The following is a 19511-nucleotide window of genomic DNA, read 5'->3' on the forward strand; positions in this document are numbered from 1 at the left end:
TCTTCATATAAACATACATTAATAACACAGGCTAAAAATGTGTATACTCATCTGGTGCTTCTAAATAGTTCTACCCCAGTAAACCTAACCTAAGTGTAGTACAAGTTAAGAAGTAGTTGGTATTGCTAAGTTGGTATACCAAAAGTAAGTATGCCAAGAGTCCCTCTAGGTTCTAGTCTGCTCCATACCTTAGAATGAGAGAGGTGGGAATCTCTTTCTGGATCTCAAAACTCCAACACCCCGCGGAGGGAGTCAGAACACTGGAAGCTGGAATCTCTGAGAGCAGCCACGACAGCGTCTATTCAGTGCGTCAGGCAGGGACTCAAATTCCTTCTGAACTTGCTGTGGCGAGCTGTGTAGCCGAGTCGTGCAAGTATGCAGCCTTAACTTGCCATGGCAAGTGAAGGTATATTTATACCTGAAAGGTACTTAGGAATGCTAGCATTGATGTAAAGTCGGGCAGAAAAAGACATCATGAATTAACCCCTAAGGAATAGTTGTTCATGCATAATAAATGAGTTCTTGGAGAAATCAATAATCCAAGCTGGGAATGTCCCAATGGCTTAAGGGTCTGGTTTCTAAGAACTCGTTGTGACGTGGGATGGACAGATGTAGGTGACCATGCCTGTATTTAGAACGCATGGCCAATGCCTAAATAAGGACTGGGATTCTATGCCTAAATAAGGGCAATGCGAATTGTGCCTGTTGAAAATTGGCCCATTTTCCCCCTACATTTTTCGCCTTTTACCCCCCTAATTTAGGATGTCTCCCCCATGGTAAAGAAAGTTGTATAGGCCATGTCTAGTACGAGATGCCCTGTCTAATGTGAAATGTAATGCAATGGTGTGTGCACGTGGTATTCCCCCAATTGTAGAAATGCACCTTACTGAAATGTCACATTTAAAATGTATGCCATGGCTGTGCGTTGTGCCACCTGACTGCAGTGGGCTAGCGGTCTAGCTGTTCGGTATCCAGCCATCCCAGCTTTTGGAGGGAAAGCCTGGCACACAGGGTGCTCTACTCCTCCCCCTGAGCAAGTTTGAACCAGTTCCCCAGAGAATTCTAGAAGGCTCTGGCACTGCCTGGTGGGTGGGTTGAGGGGCATATAAATAAGGGGGTTGTGCCACCATGTGCTGAGACAGAGCAGGGACAAGAACGTGAGGGGACCTGCTGCCAGGGGATACAGCCACTTGGGCCTGTGTGCTGGACCCTGCACCTTACTAGAACCCCTCTGCTGTCCCCAGGGCTAGTGGAAGCCCCACTGCAGGAGTTCAGGCTGCTGTGTAGGAGGGCCACGCTACAGTGGAGGATGGTGAAAGCCTACCGCTCTGTTTTGATGAGTTCCCACTAACTGCTGATCTGGCCCAGTAGTGCCTGCTGTTCTGTCCCCTGGCCCCTGAGGAAGGAGTGCCATCCTAGGTCCCTGAGGCTGCAGGGTCCTTGCGCCACACGAGCGCTATATCTAAAAGCACCTGGAGAGGAAGGAGCACCTTGGACTGGACGCCCCAGGAGGTGAGGAGCATTACCCTGGGGCCCCTGAGGCTTGCTGTTGGGACTGTCTGTCCCCCTAAGCGCTATAATCCAAAAGCGCTGTGCTGATACCAGTGTGGCTGTCCTGCCTCAGCTATCTTGCCCCATGACTGCCTGCCCTGAAGCTAGAAAGTGCTATGCCCCACATGGAATGTGCCTCCAAGCGCATGGTGAGCACTGTAACTTGCTCCCCCAAGAAGAAGAGGGTGAGGAGCGCGAGCGCTGTACTATTCAGAGACTGCCTTCTCCCAAAGCTCTGTGCGTGACTTAAAGCACTATCATTCCTAAGCACTGTGTGGCCCAAAGGAACTGGTTATTTTAACGCGCCGTGGGAGCCAGCCCCGCGTGATTGCGCTCATGCCTATCTAGATCAAAGCAGGTGCCCACCCCGCGTTTGCCTGCATCAGGGAGCGAGTGCCTACCTCGCCCGTGCGCTTCTATCGAGAGGGAGCCTACCCCTCATTGTCCCTGGAAAGCACTGCGCGCCCGGGCCCGGAAGAGGAAGAAACCTTACCGCCATCACCACCGCAATCCCAGCAAGAGAAGAGCGGGAGAGGGAGCGTCGAGGCACGGTGTCGGTGCCTGCCCCCTCCCCACCATCACATGAAAGTCCCCGCAGAGCCCGCAGGTGAGAGCGGGAGAGCCCGGAGCCCGATGACTGGGAGCTCAACTGTGTAGTGGGTTGGGGGGGTGTCGGGGCACAGGGTCGGTGCCTGCCCCCGGGAACAGTGTTACTCTTTCAGGTGCCCCGTCTGGCAGCGGGCACCTGCAACGTAGGGCCAGACTATGTGGAGGAGACTGCTCCAGTTACCAATGTGTTAGACCCCAAAAGTACCCTGCGACCCTTGTGCTGTTTTGGGGCTTAATATCCCCCCTGGCTAGGGGAGAGTTCTTGGTACCCTGCCCGGCAGCAGGGAGCAGTGTCCCTAAGTTGGAGTTCATGTGTTTTAAGGATCCTCCGGCCTGGGGACTGTTGTACACTTGTGGGGGGTTGAAGAAATGTTCTGAGCTGAAGTGTTCTAGGCAGTACTGCTTTATTGATCCTGCGGAGGCCCCACGTTGAAATGGTTGTGCCCACAGTGAATTCCACGCCTAATGTTTTATTTTATGCTGACATTCCAAAAGGCTGAGGCCTAGTGTTTCTTCCCCTCACGTTTATATTACTGATGTTCTAGACCTATAGTGTACTTACCTGCCTGAGGTTATGCCCATGGTGTTTAGGCCATGGTTATACGCACAGTGTTACCGGCCTAATGAGTACATGCTAAATGAGGTTGCTTTATGTTTTTTTCCCTACAGCCTGGAAACTAATGGACTTACCTTTTTCTTCTTTTTTCCCAATTCCCCTGTAAATAATCCCTGTGTATATATTGCCCTGGTGCCAGTTGGCGCAACATTGTGATTACTGTGATTTCTGTTATAGGTTGGAAACAATACAAAGTTATTCTTTCTCATCCAAACCGGGGTTGTGTCTCTTTTTGTGCTGTGCCTGGTGTGTTGTCTGTGCGTACTACATGGATGCTTCACACATGTCCTCAGGAGTTTGGCCTGCCCGCTCTGCACCATGCTGCCCCCCCTAGAATTGTCTACCCCATTTCTAACATTGTTGTCGAGCGGTGGGATAGGACTTGTGTTTGCGCAGTACTACAGCGCCCTCGGGTTACACTGCAAATAGAGCTTTGAAAAGTAATCACAGGGTTTTTTGTGGGAATTATTGTTTTGCTAATTATTTAGTTTTTTCTGACTATTGTGTTTTCTTTATTATTGCTTCCTCCTGAAAAGTGTTTTTGAACTGTGTCCCCCTGTTGCACTGTGGGTGGTGTGTCCCGGGTGTACCTTGTCAGGATGGGATTGGTATGTGATGAGGACTACCTCATGGAGTACACCGAGCAGGAAGTGTTGATATTCTGTTGAGAAAGAGGGATACCCCTAGTAGACGACACCCGCAGGAAGTTATTTCTCTATGAGGCCCTCAAGAGGGGGGAACCCTTAGAGCCCTGTGGGGACCTGTCCGATTACCCCTCCGCATATTTAAAGGGTGGATTTGGTAGAGACCAGAGGGAAGGCTCCCAGTTCATAACCCTGGAAGGTGGTGACTCTGAGGAGGAGGAGGAGGAAGAAATTGATAGGGTGGAGACGCCAGTAGCTAATGAGGACACCATAGACAGGGAGTCCTGCACTGGGTCCAGTCCCGGGGGCACTGCCCCATCCCTTTCCCTGTCCCCAGAAGAATGGGTAGATAGGAGGTAAGAAAGGGAACATCAGCTGGCGCTGGAGAAGCTCAGGCATGCAAAGGAGTTAGCGCAGCTGAGGGTGGAAGAGAAGAGGCTAGAGACGGAGAAAGTCCTAGCGCAGGAGAGGATGGCGGAGGCAGAGAGGGCCTTTGCCAGGGAGAGAGTAGCTCAGGTGTGTAGGTTGTCCCCTGAGAGTGGTTTTTGTAGTCTGGATTCACCAGTGAGGGTGGGATCCAGTGGTGGCAGCGAGAGTGGTCCAGTGCAGGGAGTCCCACTCCCAGAGCCCAGGAGACGGTCCCTGATTCCCAGGAAATGGGGGACGGGTTGGGGTTCAGGGGCAGGGGAAAGCTGTTCCACCAGTCCTTAGGGGAGTTTCCGGAAGAGTGTTGGACTGCATTGGGGGATTGGGTGGTGAGTAGCGCAGTGGAGGATTGGGAATGGCTGTGCCATTTAGTTATCAAGGAGCACATGCTAAGGAATTGTTTTCCAAGGTTGCACCACCACCTGTTACAGTGTGGGTTCTCAGACCCCAGGGAACTTGCACGGGAGGCAGACCTTTGGGTGAGTGCCAGAGAGTCTGAGAGTACATTGGGGAGTGATGCTGAAGGGAGTGGTGCAGGAATCTTCCGACCCAGCGAGGCGGGAGAGGTGAGGAATAGCCCAGCTAGTTCCCAGGGAAGTGAGAGGGTTATAGGGCCTCACATCCTATCTACAGGAAGGAGTGAGATGGGGAGGTGTCCAGAGGTGCCCCAACCGCAGTCACAGGGCCTGGAGAGTTTCATAAGGGAACCCCAGGTTGGGAGCCTAGGCTGTCCTGATGTGCCATCCAGGAAAAGGGATCCCCTTGGGTCAGGAGAACCCGGAGCATCTGTAATCGGAGCTCCAGAGGTTCGGGGGTCAGCTCAGTCGCAGGGTTTAGATCCTGGGCTGGGGTGCCAGGTTCAGGGGTTGCCTGACCTGGCGGTGGGACGTCGGTAAACAATGTCCCCCTGGCATTGACTTCTAGGGGTACTTCTCCAGGTAGGAGGGTGCGGAACTCTGGGAGGGGGTGCAGGGGGAGGGAGGACTCGCCCCTGTCACCGGATCAGCTTAAGGGTTTACATCCTGGGCTGGGATGCCAGGTTAAGGGGTTGCCTGACCTGGCGGGTGGGACATCTGTAATCAGTGTCCCCTCAGAATTGTCTTCCAAGGGTACTACTCCAGGTAGGAGGGTGCAGAACTCTGGGAGGGGGTGCAGGGGGAGGGAGGACTCGCCCCTGTCACCAGTTCAACCTAACGGTTTAGAATCTAGGTTGGGGAATCAGTTGCAGTGTCATGGCCCTGGACTGGGGAGAGAGTGGTGTCCTGAGGGTGTCCCACATAGGAGGAGAGAGCGGAACCCCGGAAGGAGAGGTAGGGGGAGGAGAGCCTCACCACTGAGTGCTGGTCAGCCCGAGGGTTTGGATTCCAGGTGAGAGGACCAGTGGCAGTTTGGTAGGAGGAGAGTGGTAAAAGGGTACTACGGGCCTGGGGCTCAAGCCTTCCACTCTGTGAGAGAGAAAAGGCCAGAGACATCTGGATGGCCTAGTGGCCGGTCCTGGCCACATCCCGCTAGACAGCTTCAGTGGGGGGGTTTGGTTGGTGAAGGGAGGGTTGAGAGAGGTAACCATTGGGTTCCAGACGGAGAAGAAACTGCAGGTGCTCCTGTAGTTGCGGGCCTGCGTCCACCTTTTTCCGCCCCAAGCAGGAAAGCCTATCAAGGCAATGATTGGTCTATCCTGGCTTTTGGCTGGGGGGGAGTTGTGTTGGACTTGGCCCATTTCCCCCCGAAAGTTTTTGCATTTCACCCCCCTAATTTAGGATGTCTTCCCATGGTAAAGAAAGTAGTATAGGCCCTGTGTGGTACGAGATGCCCTGTCTAATGTGAAATGTAATGCAATGGTGTGTGCACGTGTTATCCCCCATTGTAGAAATGCACCTTACTGAAATGTCACATTTAAAACGGATGCCATGGCTGTGCGTTGTGCCACCTGACTGCAGTGGATTAGCGGTCTAGTCGTTCGGTACCCAGCCATCCCAGCGTTTGGAGGGAAAGCCTGGCACCCAGGGTGCACTACTCCTCCCCTGAGCCAGTTTGAACCAGTTCCTCAGAGAATTCTAGAAGGCTCTGGCACTGCCTGGTAGGTGGGGTGAGGGGCATATAAATAAGGGGGTTGTGCCACCATGTGCTGAGACATAGCAGGGACAAGAACGTGAGGGGACCTGCTGCCAGGGGATACCACAGCTTGGGCCTGTGTGCTGGACCCTGCACCTTACTAGAACCCCTCTGCTGTCCCCAGGGCTAGTGGAAGCCCCACTGCAGGAGTTCAGGCTGCTGTGTAGGAGGAGGGCCACGCTACAGAGGAGGATGGTGAAAGCCTACCGCCCTGTTTTGATGAGTTCCCACTAACTGCTGACCTGGCCCAGTAATGCCTGCTGCTCTGTCCCCTGGCCCCCGAGGAAGGAGTGCCAGCCTAGGTCCCTGAGGCTGCGGGGACCTTGCGGCGCCACACAAGCGCTATATCTAAAAGCGCCTGGAGAGGAAGGAGCACCTTGGACTGGACCCCCCAGGAGGTGTGGAGCATTACCCTGGGGCCCCTGAGGCTTGCTGTTGGGACTGTCTGTCCCCCTAAGCGCTATAATCCTAAAGCGCTGTGCTGATCTCAGTGTCGCTGTCCTGTCTCAGCTATCTTGCCCCTGGACTGCCTGCCCTGAAGCTAGAAAGCGCTATACCCCCATGGACTGTGCCTTCCAGTGCATGGTGAGCGCTGTAACTTGCTCCCCCAAGAAGATGAAGAAGGTGAGGAGCGTGAGCGCTGTACTATTCAGAGACTGCCTTCTCCCAAAGAGCTGTACGTGACGTAAAGTGCTATCATTCGTAAGCACTGTGTGGCTCGAAGAAACTGGTTATTTTATCGCGCCGTGGGAGCCAACCCAGCGTGATTGCGCCCTTATGCCCATCTAGATCAAAGCGGGTGCCCACCCCGCGTTTGCCTGCATCAGGGAGCAAGTGCCTACCTCGCATGTGCGCTTCTATTGAGAGGGAGCCTACCCCTCATTGTCCCTGGAAAGCATCGCGCGGCCCGGGGCCCGGAAGAGGAAGAAACCTTACCGCCATCATCGCAGCGATCCCAGGAAGAGAAGAGCGGGAGAGGGAGCGTCGAGACCTGCCCCCCTCCCCAGCATCATGTGAATGTCCCCGCAGTGCCCGCAGGTGAGAGCCGGAGAGCCGGGAGTCCGGTGAGTGAGGGCTCAACTGTGTAGTGGGTCGGGGCACAGGGTCGTTGCCCGCCCCCAGGAACAGTGTTGCCCTTTCACGTTCCCCGTCTGGCTGCGGGCACCTGCAACATAGGGCCAGACTATATGGAAGAGACTGCTCCAGTTACCACTGTGTTAGACCCCTAAAGTACCCTGTGACCCTTGTGCTGTTTTGGGGCATAATATCCACCCCTGGCTAGGGGAGAGTTCTTGGTACCCTGCCCGGCAGCAGGGAGCGGTGTCCCTATCTTGGAGGGGCCCTATAAGTTGGAGTTCATGTGTTTTAAGGATCCTCCGGCCCAGGGACGGGGGTACACTGGTGGGGGAAAAATGTTCTTTGCTGAAGTGTCCTAGGCAGTACTTCTTTATTGATCCTGCGGAGGCCCTACGTTGAAATGGTTGTGCCCACAGTGAATTTCACGCCTAATGTTTTATTTTATGCTGACATGCCTACAGGAAAGTGCCCTTTTTATCCCCCACTTTTTGCCTGACATCTGATGCAACTTGACTTGATGTGCCCTGGGAAACCAGCCAATCAGGTACTCAGGGCCTGTGTTCTTTCCACAAAATGTACCTCTGTATCCACAATTTTCACAGGTAAGCCCTTTGTAAAAGGTACCATGGGTACCAAGGGCACTGTGACCAAGGAAGGCTTCTAAGGACTGCAGCACCTATTGTGCCACACTTAGAGACCCTGTACCTTAAAACCTACACACTGCCATTGCAGGCTGCTTCTTTTGGTGCAGAGAAAAGTGTCGACATGGCACACATCCCTGGGTTTTCAAAACAATTGTAGCATGCATTACGCTCCAAACACATGTTGCACAGCAAATAAAGTGCAGAAACCCCCACTTTTTATCCAATATTCAATTGTTTTAATCCATGTTTGTCCGTGTAAAATTCCACAAATTCATCACATCCTTTTTTTCCATTATTCAGATTGAAAACTCCGTAAATCCCATAATTCTCTGATGCTTTGGATACGCCTATCCAGGCCTCATTCACTAGCACATGGTATTATATAGCCCAGGCAGCCTCATTCAAAATTTCCCAATGCATTTCGGGCTAAAACAACCCTTTCTCAGGGGTAACTGCAACATTAGAAATCGTTTTCTGCACTTTATTAGCGGTGCGTCATGTGTTTGGAGCGTAATACACGCTCTATTTGTTTTGAAATCATTTCTAATGTACTGCTTGGGCTGGGCATGGCCACGTCTGTACCCAATAACTTTGCCAAAAGAGCATACCTCGAAAGCATTGAATGATAACGGAACTGAGTGCATTCTATCATTCTTATGAACACGTCCCTGTGTGCCATGCCTCCAACCCACTGCCTGGACCCTAGGTAAGTCACCCCTCTAGTAGGGTGCACTAGCCCTCCAGTGAGGGTACAGTGGCACGAGCCCTGTACCCCTATAGTTTCTAAGTGTAGTAAAGCCATAAAGAGTATATGGTCTGGGAGTTGGTCATTACGAACTCCACAGCTCCATAATGGTGTCACTAAAACCTGGGAAGTTTGGTAGCAACCTTCTCAGCACAATAAAACATTAAATCTATAACTGATGCCAGTGTGGGATTTAATGTTAAACTCCCTCAGAGGGCACCTTAGAGATGCCCCCTGAAAAACAACAAGCCCTGGTGTGGTTCCTGAGTGGCTGCCCACCATTTGACACCACCAGACAGGTTTCTGGACCAAAGGGTAAAGATTATCCGCTCTCTGGGCCCAGAAACAAAGCTCATCCTGGTCAGAGTTGTCATGCCTCCTCCCCCAGGATGGGTTGTGTTCACGAAGGGGAAGCTTTAAAGGCCTGCCTCCTTTGTAAGCTGGTCCCTGTTTTTTGTTGCCCTCAGCAACTGAGTCCCACTGGTTCTGTTCCCCACTTTGGGTGGGAGAATCAGCAGGAAAACCAATCTAGGAGGATAGGTGTTCCCATCTTTGCCAACCCCACCCCTTAAGTGGGGGAGAAGAGGTGAAGTACACATCTCAGTCCCTTCCATCTTGAAGATGAGGGGACCCAGCCAATTAGAGAGAGGCTCATGCTCCCCTCCCACTGTAGTGTGGCATAATAGGGGGGTGTACCCACCCCAAGGAGGGTAGCCATTAGTCCCGACCGGCACACCCCTTTAACACCCCTAAATTTAGTATTTAGGGGCAACCCTGAACCTTGCCTCCCCAGATTCAAGGAAGAAAGAAGAAGGACCGAAGAGGAAAGTTGACTCAGGAAGAAGAGAACACCATCTGCTTTAGCCCCAACTCTACTGGCCTGTCCCAACTCTGGCCTGACTGCAGCGAAACCCCGGCATGTCCAACATCCGGCAGCCCCCTGGAGCCCGGAGGAACTGCCCTTACACCACCTTTCAGACTCTGTCTCCCATGAGTACCAAATTGCTCACCAAAGGCTCACCCACAGAATCTGTATCCAGGCCGCTCTGCAATTTTGCACCACTCTGCTCCTGACCCCCACGGCCCAGGTTCAAGTTGCCCAACCCCACGAGGAGGTCTCCCCAGCGATCCTGACCTGGGATCTGGTGATCTCTGACCTCCCTCTAGCTTCAAGCAGATGCCTGCAGCCTGAACCTGAAGGGTCCCCCATACTGCGACCAGAGCTGGTAAGAAGAACCCGAAGCCAAAAAACACCCCTGTACCTGACGCCCCACAGCCTTGGGTGGCAGAACTGATGGTGTCCAGGCATCCCCCAAGGACCCAACTTACCTCTCCAGCTGGTGGTCACCTCCAGGAAGCCTCCCTGCCCGAGCCGGCAGCATTTTTGCCGAAATGAAGATCTCCATTGGAATCCCCGGGCTCCCTTAAGTCGCCTTGGCACTCGGCCCCTAGTTGCCCCTGTGCCGCAGGTGGTGCAGCTTCTGTGCTGATTGTTAGCCCAATAGGGCTGACCTTAACCCCAGGAGCTTTCCCCCCATCCAAATGGCCTGTGCTGATTGTTGGCCAATTAAGTGCTGATCTTAACCCCAGGAGTTTTGCGCCTTCAGCCAAGTGGCCTGCTCGTAAGCAGTCCCTGTCGAAGCCCCCATTATCCCCATTAGCTGACATTTGGCCCCTGCACTCTGCACCCAGGTGCCCAAGTGCAGCTAGTGGTGCAACTTGAGTGCCTACCTAAACCTTGGGGAATCTTGGTTCTAAACCCCAAAAACTATTCTTGCAGGTCGTTTACTTACCTGCAACCCGATAACCTTCTTTTCCCTATAGGCACCAATGTTGTGATGTTTTGTCCCTAAAAATGCTCTGTGTCAAGTTGAACTTTTATATGAAAGGAAAGTAACTATATTGAAAACCTGAAAAGTCTTACTTACTTTGTATTGTAGTATCCTCGGTATGGCATCTAGGCATAACACTCCGAGAGGTCGATGTAATCCAAAAGTAACGCAAAAGTTATACAAATGTATTTCTATGTAATTTGAACTGTTTTTAAAGCACATACAAACCTGTAATGATTGCACATACATTCCCAATTGCTTTACTCTGTAAAGTTTTACAATTGCAAGTACATTTTACATACCTGTACCAAGTCCTGCTTGGTTCTAGAAATAAAACGTATGTATATATTTTTTTAACTAACCCAATTGGCCTGGAATCTGACTCTGAGTGTGTGAAATTGGTTGTTGATTGAGTGAATACAATAAATGCTTAACAGACCCACCTGATAGGCTTAACTGCTTGCCCACACTACTAGAGAGCTGTTAATACTTATCTAATTTAGCCTCTGCTATACCTCTAGGTACTCCCTAGACTCTGTGCACACTATACCTTACTTTGGTATAGTATATACAGAGCCAGCTTTCTATAGGACTCCCTTCTTGCTGCCACTGGGTCAGCTCAGGTAAGTTCCCCAATTCAGCCACTTGTTCCCCTGTAGGTTCCGGGGTGTTCCCCTGGAGATCAGTCTCCTCCTGGACCATGGGAACTTTAGGAGCGGTTTTCCCGTTCCCCTTTCTCTTGGCAGGCGCCTGGACCACTGCTTCAGGCTCCAGGTCCTTCTGATCACCCTTTCTGGCTACACTGGACCGAGTGGTCACGCATGCCCACTCTGGCAACACCAGCATCTCCAAGTGAGACCTGAGGACTTCTCCTGGTCGTTACCTAGCAGACAATCAACAATAATGGTGGGGCTCACAACCGCCATCAAGGGACCGGAGATCCCCCCACTCCAACTCAAAGGGAACCTTCGCCACCTTACATTAGCACTCTGAGTTGCCTCCAGCAACTACTTTGTGGGATGCACCAGAGACTACTTCCTCCTCTGATACCAGGTGACACTGGGCGGAGGTCACATTTGCTTCTGTATTTCTGAGAGCCTCTCTCCTTTGCCCAATGATAGCAGTGCAAAATTGTGCAGAGATACTAAATCAGCAAAAATGAAGTCCACCATACCATAAAAACAGGAGGTCAGCAAGCAAAAAGACACTGTAACACACCAAAAGATTCCTTCTCTAAAACACGCAAAGAAAGCAATGAGACCTAGCATCTTCTGGGCCAGAGATTCAACCGCACATTTTTTAGAAGCCATCCTGTAGTAAGCTCTATAATATACCTTTAACACTGAGTCCTACATCCAATATTATCTAATAGGAGATACTTGGGCTCGGATTGGTAAAGTTTGGAAATGCTCTAGTCTCTTCCCTGAACATGGGGGTTTGAGCGACCAATACAGGTACCTAGGCTGAAATTTGATCTAGTTTCTTGCGGTACTGAAGGATTCTCCTGAGCGAAATGAGGCAACCAAAGAAGGAGTCTAAGCCTGGAGTCTTACCATGGCTATTCCAAAGCTCTCACCAGATGGATGAAGGTTGATTTACTTGAGGTCCAACTGGAGCAACACAACAGGTAAGTAGATTTACGTCAAAGATATTTGGAGGGGTAAACAACATTAACAACGTGGGATAAACCATGTGTGCCATTACAATGCAAGCAGAACAATGCTTGCTTTAACCACACATAAGCCTTAACCACGCATATACGTGGATAAGGCAGTCAGCGCTCTTGTTGCAGAGCTGATGGGCGAGGAGAAGAACAGGAAGGATCGGGACATTTAGGACCAGGACACGGCTTGGTAAGTAGGTTTGACCCGGGTATTAGGGCAGGGGACTGTTGGCGTAGTTTTTTAGGGCTGGGGGCCTGTTTTAGGGGTTGGGGCTGGGGTAATTTTTAGTGCTGGAGGCCGGGTTTTATGACTCAGGGCAGGGGTGGGTAGGTCGGTAGTTTTCAAGTCTGGGGGCCAGTTTTAGGGCTCAGGGTGGGAGGCATGGGATCAGGGTAGTTTTTTGGGTTGGGGCCATGCTTTAGGGCTGAGGGTTTCAGGTAGTTTTTAGGGCTGGAGCGGCGTGGATTGCAGGGCTGTGGGCTGGGTTTTAGGGCTAAGGGCAGGGGGGCTGGGGTTGATCTTTACCACGCATATGCCTTTACAAATTATGCCTTTATAACAAAATGTGTTGGAAAGCATGTGTGGTATAGGCATGTGTGGTAAAGACGTGGTTGTGGTTGAGACATAGTTGTTTAGGCATGTGTTGTTAAGAAAAGCGTTGTTCTGTCATACAACCATTTGGAGGATCAGGACCATGCTGACTCTCGTCTACAACCCAGATGTTTTCTTGCTCGTTCTGTGCAACTAAGCTCAGATGACCTCATGGTCCATTAGCTGTTTTGGGCTGTCCTCACAAGAGTCTTTCTAGACAGCTGTACCTTGAATTCTCTTTCCTTTGATGAGATCTCTACTCTTTGCAGGTACAGTCTAGTTCTTTGTGCAGGAAGGTATGTCTCCCTTCTTTTCTCAGTTCAAGCTGCAAGGCGAATTTAAATGCTTCCCAGACTTAGGCCCAGTCTGGAGAGAGAGCATTAACCACACTGAGACCCTCCTGACTCTACCCTTTTGTTCATACTGAAACCAATTTGGACATGCTAATGTGGGGATGTGTATATGCCATCTGTAGAAAACTGAAGCTACCTCCCAGAGATGGTTACTAAATAATGGAGTGATGGTGAAGCCTCACTAACACAATGGATATGAGCTGGCTACCTCCTTCAACTACCAGGGCGTGTGTTGTACATAGGGCACACTGCTCCTGTTTGTGCAATTCTGCACCTCTCAAAAGGTGCACCTGGTGCACACCGGAATGGTGCCCAGGGGGTAGCACACTCGATGAGTACTCAGTGTCTGCTTCCAATCCGCTCCATGTTTCAAAGTTTAGGCAACATGTTGCACCCACTTTAAAGAGGGAACAGATATCCCCTGCAAGCAGGTGCAGTGAGTGACTTCACCCACCTGCAAGGAAATGTATGGGGAACATATGGGACCTCCTTTCCCCCACCCGAGAGCTGCCCTCATGGGCACAATAACAGTGTGCCACCTTTTTGTGATGCGCTGTCAGTTGCCTCCTAAGGCTTTGATTACGTCTGCGCCTAAACCTGTAATAGGACGCAGAGGCAAAACAATTCCCTCATTTGCACGGGACCAAACCAGTCACCACATACCCTAGGATGAACGGAAAATAGTCCTTGCCACTCAAAAGTTGATAAGCCTTGGGATTCTCCCTGAAATCAGAGCCCAGATCGGATGTCAGGAAAAACAGTGAAAGGCAGAAGTTTCTATGGGCTCAGAAGTTTGTGGCCCCCAAATGAGGGAAAACAACCATGACTGTCCAAAACATATAAACGAGGAAGGCCGCACATCTTCACAAAGCCATGCAGAGTACTTTTGTGGCAAAATAAGTTAAAAAATTATTAAAGAGTTAGCACACAAACAGTAAACTTTTGCGGTGCTACTGGCTGAAAGCTCAGATGTTTTGGACATAAATTCTGTCATTGGATTAACATCTAATTTGAATACATATACCTCTTCACCTAAAGGTGGTCCATTTATGAGTTGGAGACAAGGATATGATTTCTTCTTGTATGGCAAACCATAGCAAATTATACTGCCTAAGGCTAGGTTGACCATTGTGAATCTGTGTAAAATGACAGGTCTTCCTTCGTTAAAATGTAGTGGAGTAGTGGGGCGGGGAGGGCATTATGGTGATAGAAAAACTGATGGGATCTTATTTGAAGCGCTTCAGCAGATGAGATCGTTGTCATTGCAGATACACATCTTACTTGGACTTAAAAAGGTATGCCTTATAACTCTTTTGAGACAATGTAAATTGACCAGGCAGGTTGATAAAAAAATGAACTGTTTAAGGAATTGCCTTTCACTGGACTCCTGTATGATAAATTATAATGAATGACTGCAGTATCCAATTATTGATGTAGATGTTGCAAACTAGCGGCATGAAATGAAAAGCATGCCTTTCGAGGAAATTTTGAAAATTATGAGGGTGGGTAAAAACACATATAGCAAGTCAGAGGACATGGGTAGCAGTAAATAGACATGCATTCAGTCTTGGTGTGAAAATACAGCAAAGGAAGTCTAAAAGTTATGGTGGGGATTAGATAGAAGAGCTCAAGTACTTAACATTGATTTTTATGTCCGTTTTTTTTTCAGGAAGCATGTAGTTTTCCCTACTCGTGGGACGTTTTCCCATTATGGGAAGTAATCATTCAAAGACTCTCTTGCCAGTTTGCAAGACAGACTCCGAATGTTCCCGAACCATACATAACATATTGTGGATGTATACAAAATAGTACCTTGTCACATTGAGAGTGATTAAAAGGAGGGTAGTAGCTTTACATTTGTAAAAAATAAATAAATAAAAGTTTTATCGCCCACTCTTCGAGAGCCTGATCGCCCACATTAGAGTAGGGCAAATTGGCAGAGAAACCGTACTACTAAAACAACTGGTTAGTATATAAGTTCTGATACCACAATCATGTTAGTAAGATTAGATCTGTGGCCACTTACAATGCACTATCTTTTTGGGGCTGCATTTCCCGCGCCCTCATTTGGTGGTGGAAATGTACTATCTGACATATGCATTGCTAGGTTTTCTGCAGCATTTTAATATGACAGATTTTTCTCCACTTCCCCAAAGAAAGAGGGAGCAGAAAAACTGCTTAAATAATGGCTGGAAAATCAAATCCTCCAGCCGCTCAGGCCCTTTTCTTTATCTTTCATGAATAAGTGTTGTGTTGCAGGTGGAATTGTTTGCTTGGAGGTCCTGCATAAAATCTCTGTTCCAAACTCTGACTTCATTGTTAAGGCCAGGATCAGTGCATTTGTCCTCTTTAAGTATGGGTGGAAAGAGTATGCGCCTCACCGTAAAAATATGTCATTCTTCATTTTACTTTTAGGGCTTCACTGTATGGTACCCGACCGGTCTCAAGCGCCCCAATGAAGTACATCCTTGTAACTGGCGGCGTCATCTCAGGCATTGGAAAAGGCATTATTGCAAGCAGCATTGGCACCATCCTGAAGTCATGTGGTCTACGTGTCACAGCAATCAAAATTGATCCATATATTAACATTGATGCTGGAACGTTTTCACCATATGAACATGGTAGGTGGAATCAAATAAGAACTCGCTTTTGTTTTTACTTTGCAGACACATGTTAATATCTTACATTTAAGTTACACAAGTGTGATGTCATGGGAGAAGGTCTCTTTCTTAAATTTATGTATAAATATTTCAAAAACAGCGCGTCTAAGTGTGAGAAAGGAAATTTTTTTGAATGATTCCTTTTCTTTTCCAGATTGCCGTTTGCCAGTATTTTGACTTTGTGCACTGTGACACTGCCATTCAGTGCCACAATGTGTGTATACTCTGTCCATGTAAAATGAGGTCAAATTGGCGACAGCCAATTGACTTATTTAATCTTCCAGTAAAACTGTGGTAAAGTGGCCTGGGAAATGCACCAGTGGTGTAGTATTTAAATGTCACAGCGTGCAGCGTGTATGTTCACAACTGACATATATAATGAAAACATATAGGCCCACATGCATCAAAGTCAATTGCATTCACAAACGGTGTGAATCGCAATTTTCGGCCGTTTGCGAATGCAATTGACTAATTTGGAATGCATCATGCATTTCGCAATTTTAGGAATCGCAACCATGTTGCGATTTCTAAAATTGCAATTGCATTTAAGAAATGGCAATTTCAGATTTCTTAAATGCAATGCATGATAATTTTTTAATTGCGAAATCGCATTTTGGAAGAGGTAAATTAGCATGAAGTTGAACTTCATGCTAATTTACCGAAAACTTTCAAATATGCACAAATTGAATTTTTGAAAGTTTTAATTTACACACACATTCCCTTGGGGCATGTGTGTGTGTAAATTGCATTTAAAGTTACATTTCAGGGGTGCAGGGAGGGGTTCTTTGGACCCCCCCCTGCACCCTTGAAATTGCATTCACATTTTGCGAATCGCAATTTGAAATTCGCAAAATGTGAATGCCTTCCCATTGATTCCTATGGGCCTTTTGGCCCATAGGAATCAATAGGAAGGGTTTTCCTTAATTGCGATTGGCAAATTGTGAATCGCAATTAAGGAAAAATACCGAATCGCCCAAAAAAATGCGAATTTTTAATGCATTGCCGTTTACGATTTCTTAATTGCGATTCCCTAATTTTCGCAATTAAGAAATCGCAAATGGGCACTTTAATGCATGTGGGCCATAGATCCAGGTACACCATTGTGACCTGGCTGGCCACACTTTAAAACATTCAAGGATCGACTTGACAACAACGCCCACAACAGCAAGGAACTTTTCAACATCGTCAAGGAATTTTCCAACCCCTCGGCCAACTCCAACGACATCACCCCCTCTCAAACCCTCTGCGACTCCCTAGCCTCCTTTTTCCACAACAAGATTGCAGACATCCACAACAGCTTTGACAACCAACCCGGAAACCAACCCACCCCACCATCTGTTGACCATCTTCCCCCCGTAAACACCCTTAACGCCTGGAACCCAATCTCCACTGAGGAAACCATCCGCCTGATGAATTCCATCCACTCTGGATCCCCCACAGACCCATGCCCTCACCACATCTTCAACAAAGCAGACTCCGTCATAGCACCGCACCTCCGAGACGTCATCAACTGCTCCTTGATATCCGCGACCTTCCCAGAAGACTGGAAACACGCTGAACTCACCGCCCTTCTGAAAAAACCAACAGCGGACCCCACCGAACTCAAAAATTACCGCCCCATCTCGCTTCTTCCATTCCCGGCCAAAGTCATCGAGAAAGCCGTCAACAACCAGCTCGCCACCTTCCTCGAAGCCAACAAATCACTCGACCCCTCACAATCTGGCTTCAGAGCAAAACACAGCACTGAGACCGCCCTCATCGCAGCAACAGACGACATTCGAACTCTACTGGACAATGGAGACACAGTCGCCCTCATCCTCCTCGACCTCTCTGCAGCCTTCGACACAGTCTGCCACAGCACCCTTCTACAACGCCTCAATAACATCGGAATCCAAGGAAAAGCACTTGAATGGATCACCTCGTTCCTCACCGGAAGAACCCAGAGAGTCCGCCTTCCTCCATTCAAGTCCGAGGCCTCTGAAGTCATCTGCGGCGTACCTCAAGGATCATCACTCAGCCCCACCCTCTTCAACGTATACATGAGCCCCCTAGCGGACATCGCCCGCCAACACAACCTCAACATCATCTCCTACGCGGACGACACTCAACTGATCCTTTCTCTCACCAAGGACCCCAGCACCGCCAAAACTAACCTACACGAAGGAATGAAAGAAGTCGCCGAATGGATGAAACAAAGTCGCCTGAAACTGAACTCAGATAAAACAGAAGTCCTCATCTTAGGCACTTCCCCCTCTGCGTGGGACGACTCTTGGTGGCCGGAAGCCCTTGGAAAAGCACCCATCCCGACAGACCACGCACGGAACCTTGGCGTCATCCTGGATTCTTCACTCTCAATGAACAGGCAAGTCAACGCCGTATCCTCTTCCTGCTTCAACATTCTTCGCATGCTCAGAAAAACATTTCGCTGGATCCCCTCCGAAACAAGGAAAACAGTCACCCACGCTCTGGTCACGAGCCGACTGGACTACGGAAACACCCTCTACGCCGGTACCACTGCAAAACTTCAGAAGAAACTCCAACGAATCCAAAACGCCTCAGCCAGGCTCATATTAGACATCCCACGCAACGAACACATCTCCGGTCACCTTAAAGACCTCCACTGGCTACCCGTCAATAAGAGGATCACTTTCCGACTGCTTACCCACGCACACAAATCACTCTACGACATCGTAGATATATATATATATATATATATATATATATATATATATATATATATATATATATATATATATATATATATATACTACTGGCGGTCGCCAGTAGGTATATATAGTTAGGACTTAGTTTCCATAGGAAATCCGCAACATTCTATTTGGAATAACTTTGGCGTCGATTGAGGAATTTGCGTGCAATTTTCCAAAATTTCGGCCAGCTCAGTTCTGCTCCTTCCCTGAAAGTTTTGGGGGGATTCGTCAAGCGGGGGCTGAGAAAAAAGGGTGGTCCCAAAACGTGTTTTCCCCATATTAATTTCCATAGGACGTTTAGACACAGCTACAGCCCGAACCGCCGAACAGAATTACACCAAACTTGGCAAAATTGTAGGGACTAGTATGCAGAAGTGTCTTTAGTTTAAATTGTGTAAATCCCTCCACTAGTTCCTGAGAACTAGTGGAGGGAAAAGAGAAATGAATATATATATATATCTATAGCAGCTTACTGTAAGCTTACTGTACTCTGTACCATTCCGAGCACGAGCTGCATGCTGATTGGCTGCAAATGTCTGTCAACACTCCAAACCAGAAAGTGTTGGCAGCCATCTTGTGCCTATTAGACTGAGGGACAGGAAAGCAGAAAAACAAAGGTGCAAAACACGCAAAGGGAGCAGGGTAGAAGCACCCTGACCCCCTAGGCCTGCTCAGGAGTCAAGCTATCCAAGCTGAAGAAGGCTGATAGCCAGAAACCGGTCCTTGGATGCTTGATTCCGGTCTAGGAAAGACATGGCTTGGTAGTTCGGGCTGGACTGTTCCCATGAGGCACAGGGTCAAGGCTGATTTCCATATAGCCATTGTCTGACCTAGGGTGGTGTGGAGTGCAAAAAAACAATGGATTTAGGCCCAGATCTTTGTACTGGGGTGAATGTAAGACATTGTTCTGCATTCTGTCCATCAACTGTGTTTTTTGCAATTTTCACCCCGAGTGGGCTGGGTATGCTCAGACGTGAGTCCCAGGCTCTCCACATCACTGGAGTCAAGCAATCCAGGCTGAAGAAGGCTGATAGCCAGAAACCGGTCCTTGGATGCTTGATTCCGGTCTAGGAAACACATGGCTTGATAGTTTGGGCTGGACTGTTCCCATGAGGCACATGGTCAAGGCTGATTTGCATATAGCCATTGTCTTACCTAGGGTGGTGTGGAGTGCAAAAAAACGATGGATTAAGGCCCAGATCTTTGTACTGGGGTGAATGTAAGACATTGTTCTGTATTCTGTCCATCAACTGTGTTTTTTGCAATTTTCACCCCGAGT

At 49.0% G+C, this 19511-nt stretch overlaps 1 protein-coding gene across 2 annotated transcripts in view; it reads left to right on the forward strand.

The window, feature by feature from the left end:
- CTPS2 (CTP synthase 2) overlaps window positions 1-19511 on the forward strand; it is a 1454337-nt gene that overhangs the window by 66907 nt on the left and 1367919 nt on the right. For both annotated transcript variants that reach the window (XM_086934328.1, XM_086934329.1), the window contains exon 2: window positions 15280-15485. In XM_086934328.1, coding sequence (XP_086790454.1) covers window positions 15320-15485 — 166 coding nt within the window. In that variant the 5' untranslated portion in view covers window positions 15280-15319. The remainder of the gene's footprint in view (window positions 1-15279; window positions 15486-19511) is intronic.

The sequence above is a fragment of the Lissotriton vulgaris genome, chromosome 8 (assembly GCF_964263255.1).
Source record: "Lissotriton vulgaris chromosome 8, aLisVul1.2, whole genome shotgun sequence".
NCBI lineage: Eukaryota > Metazoa > Chordata > Amphibia > Caudata > Salamandridae > Lissotriton > Lissotriton vulgaris.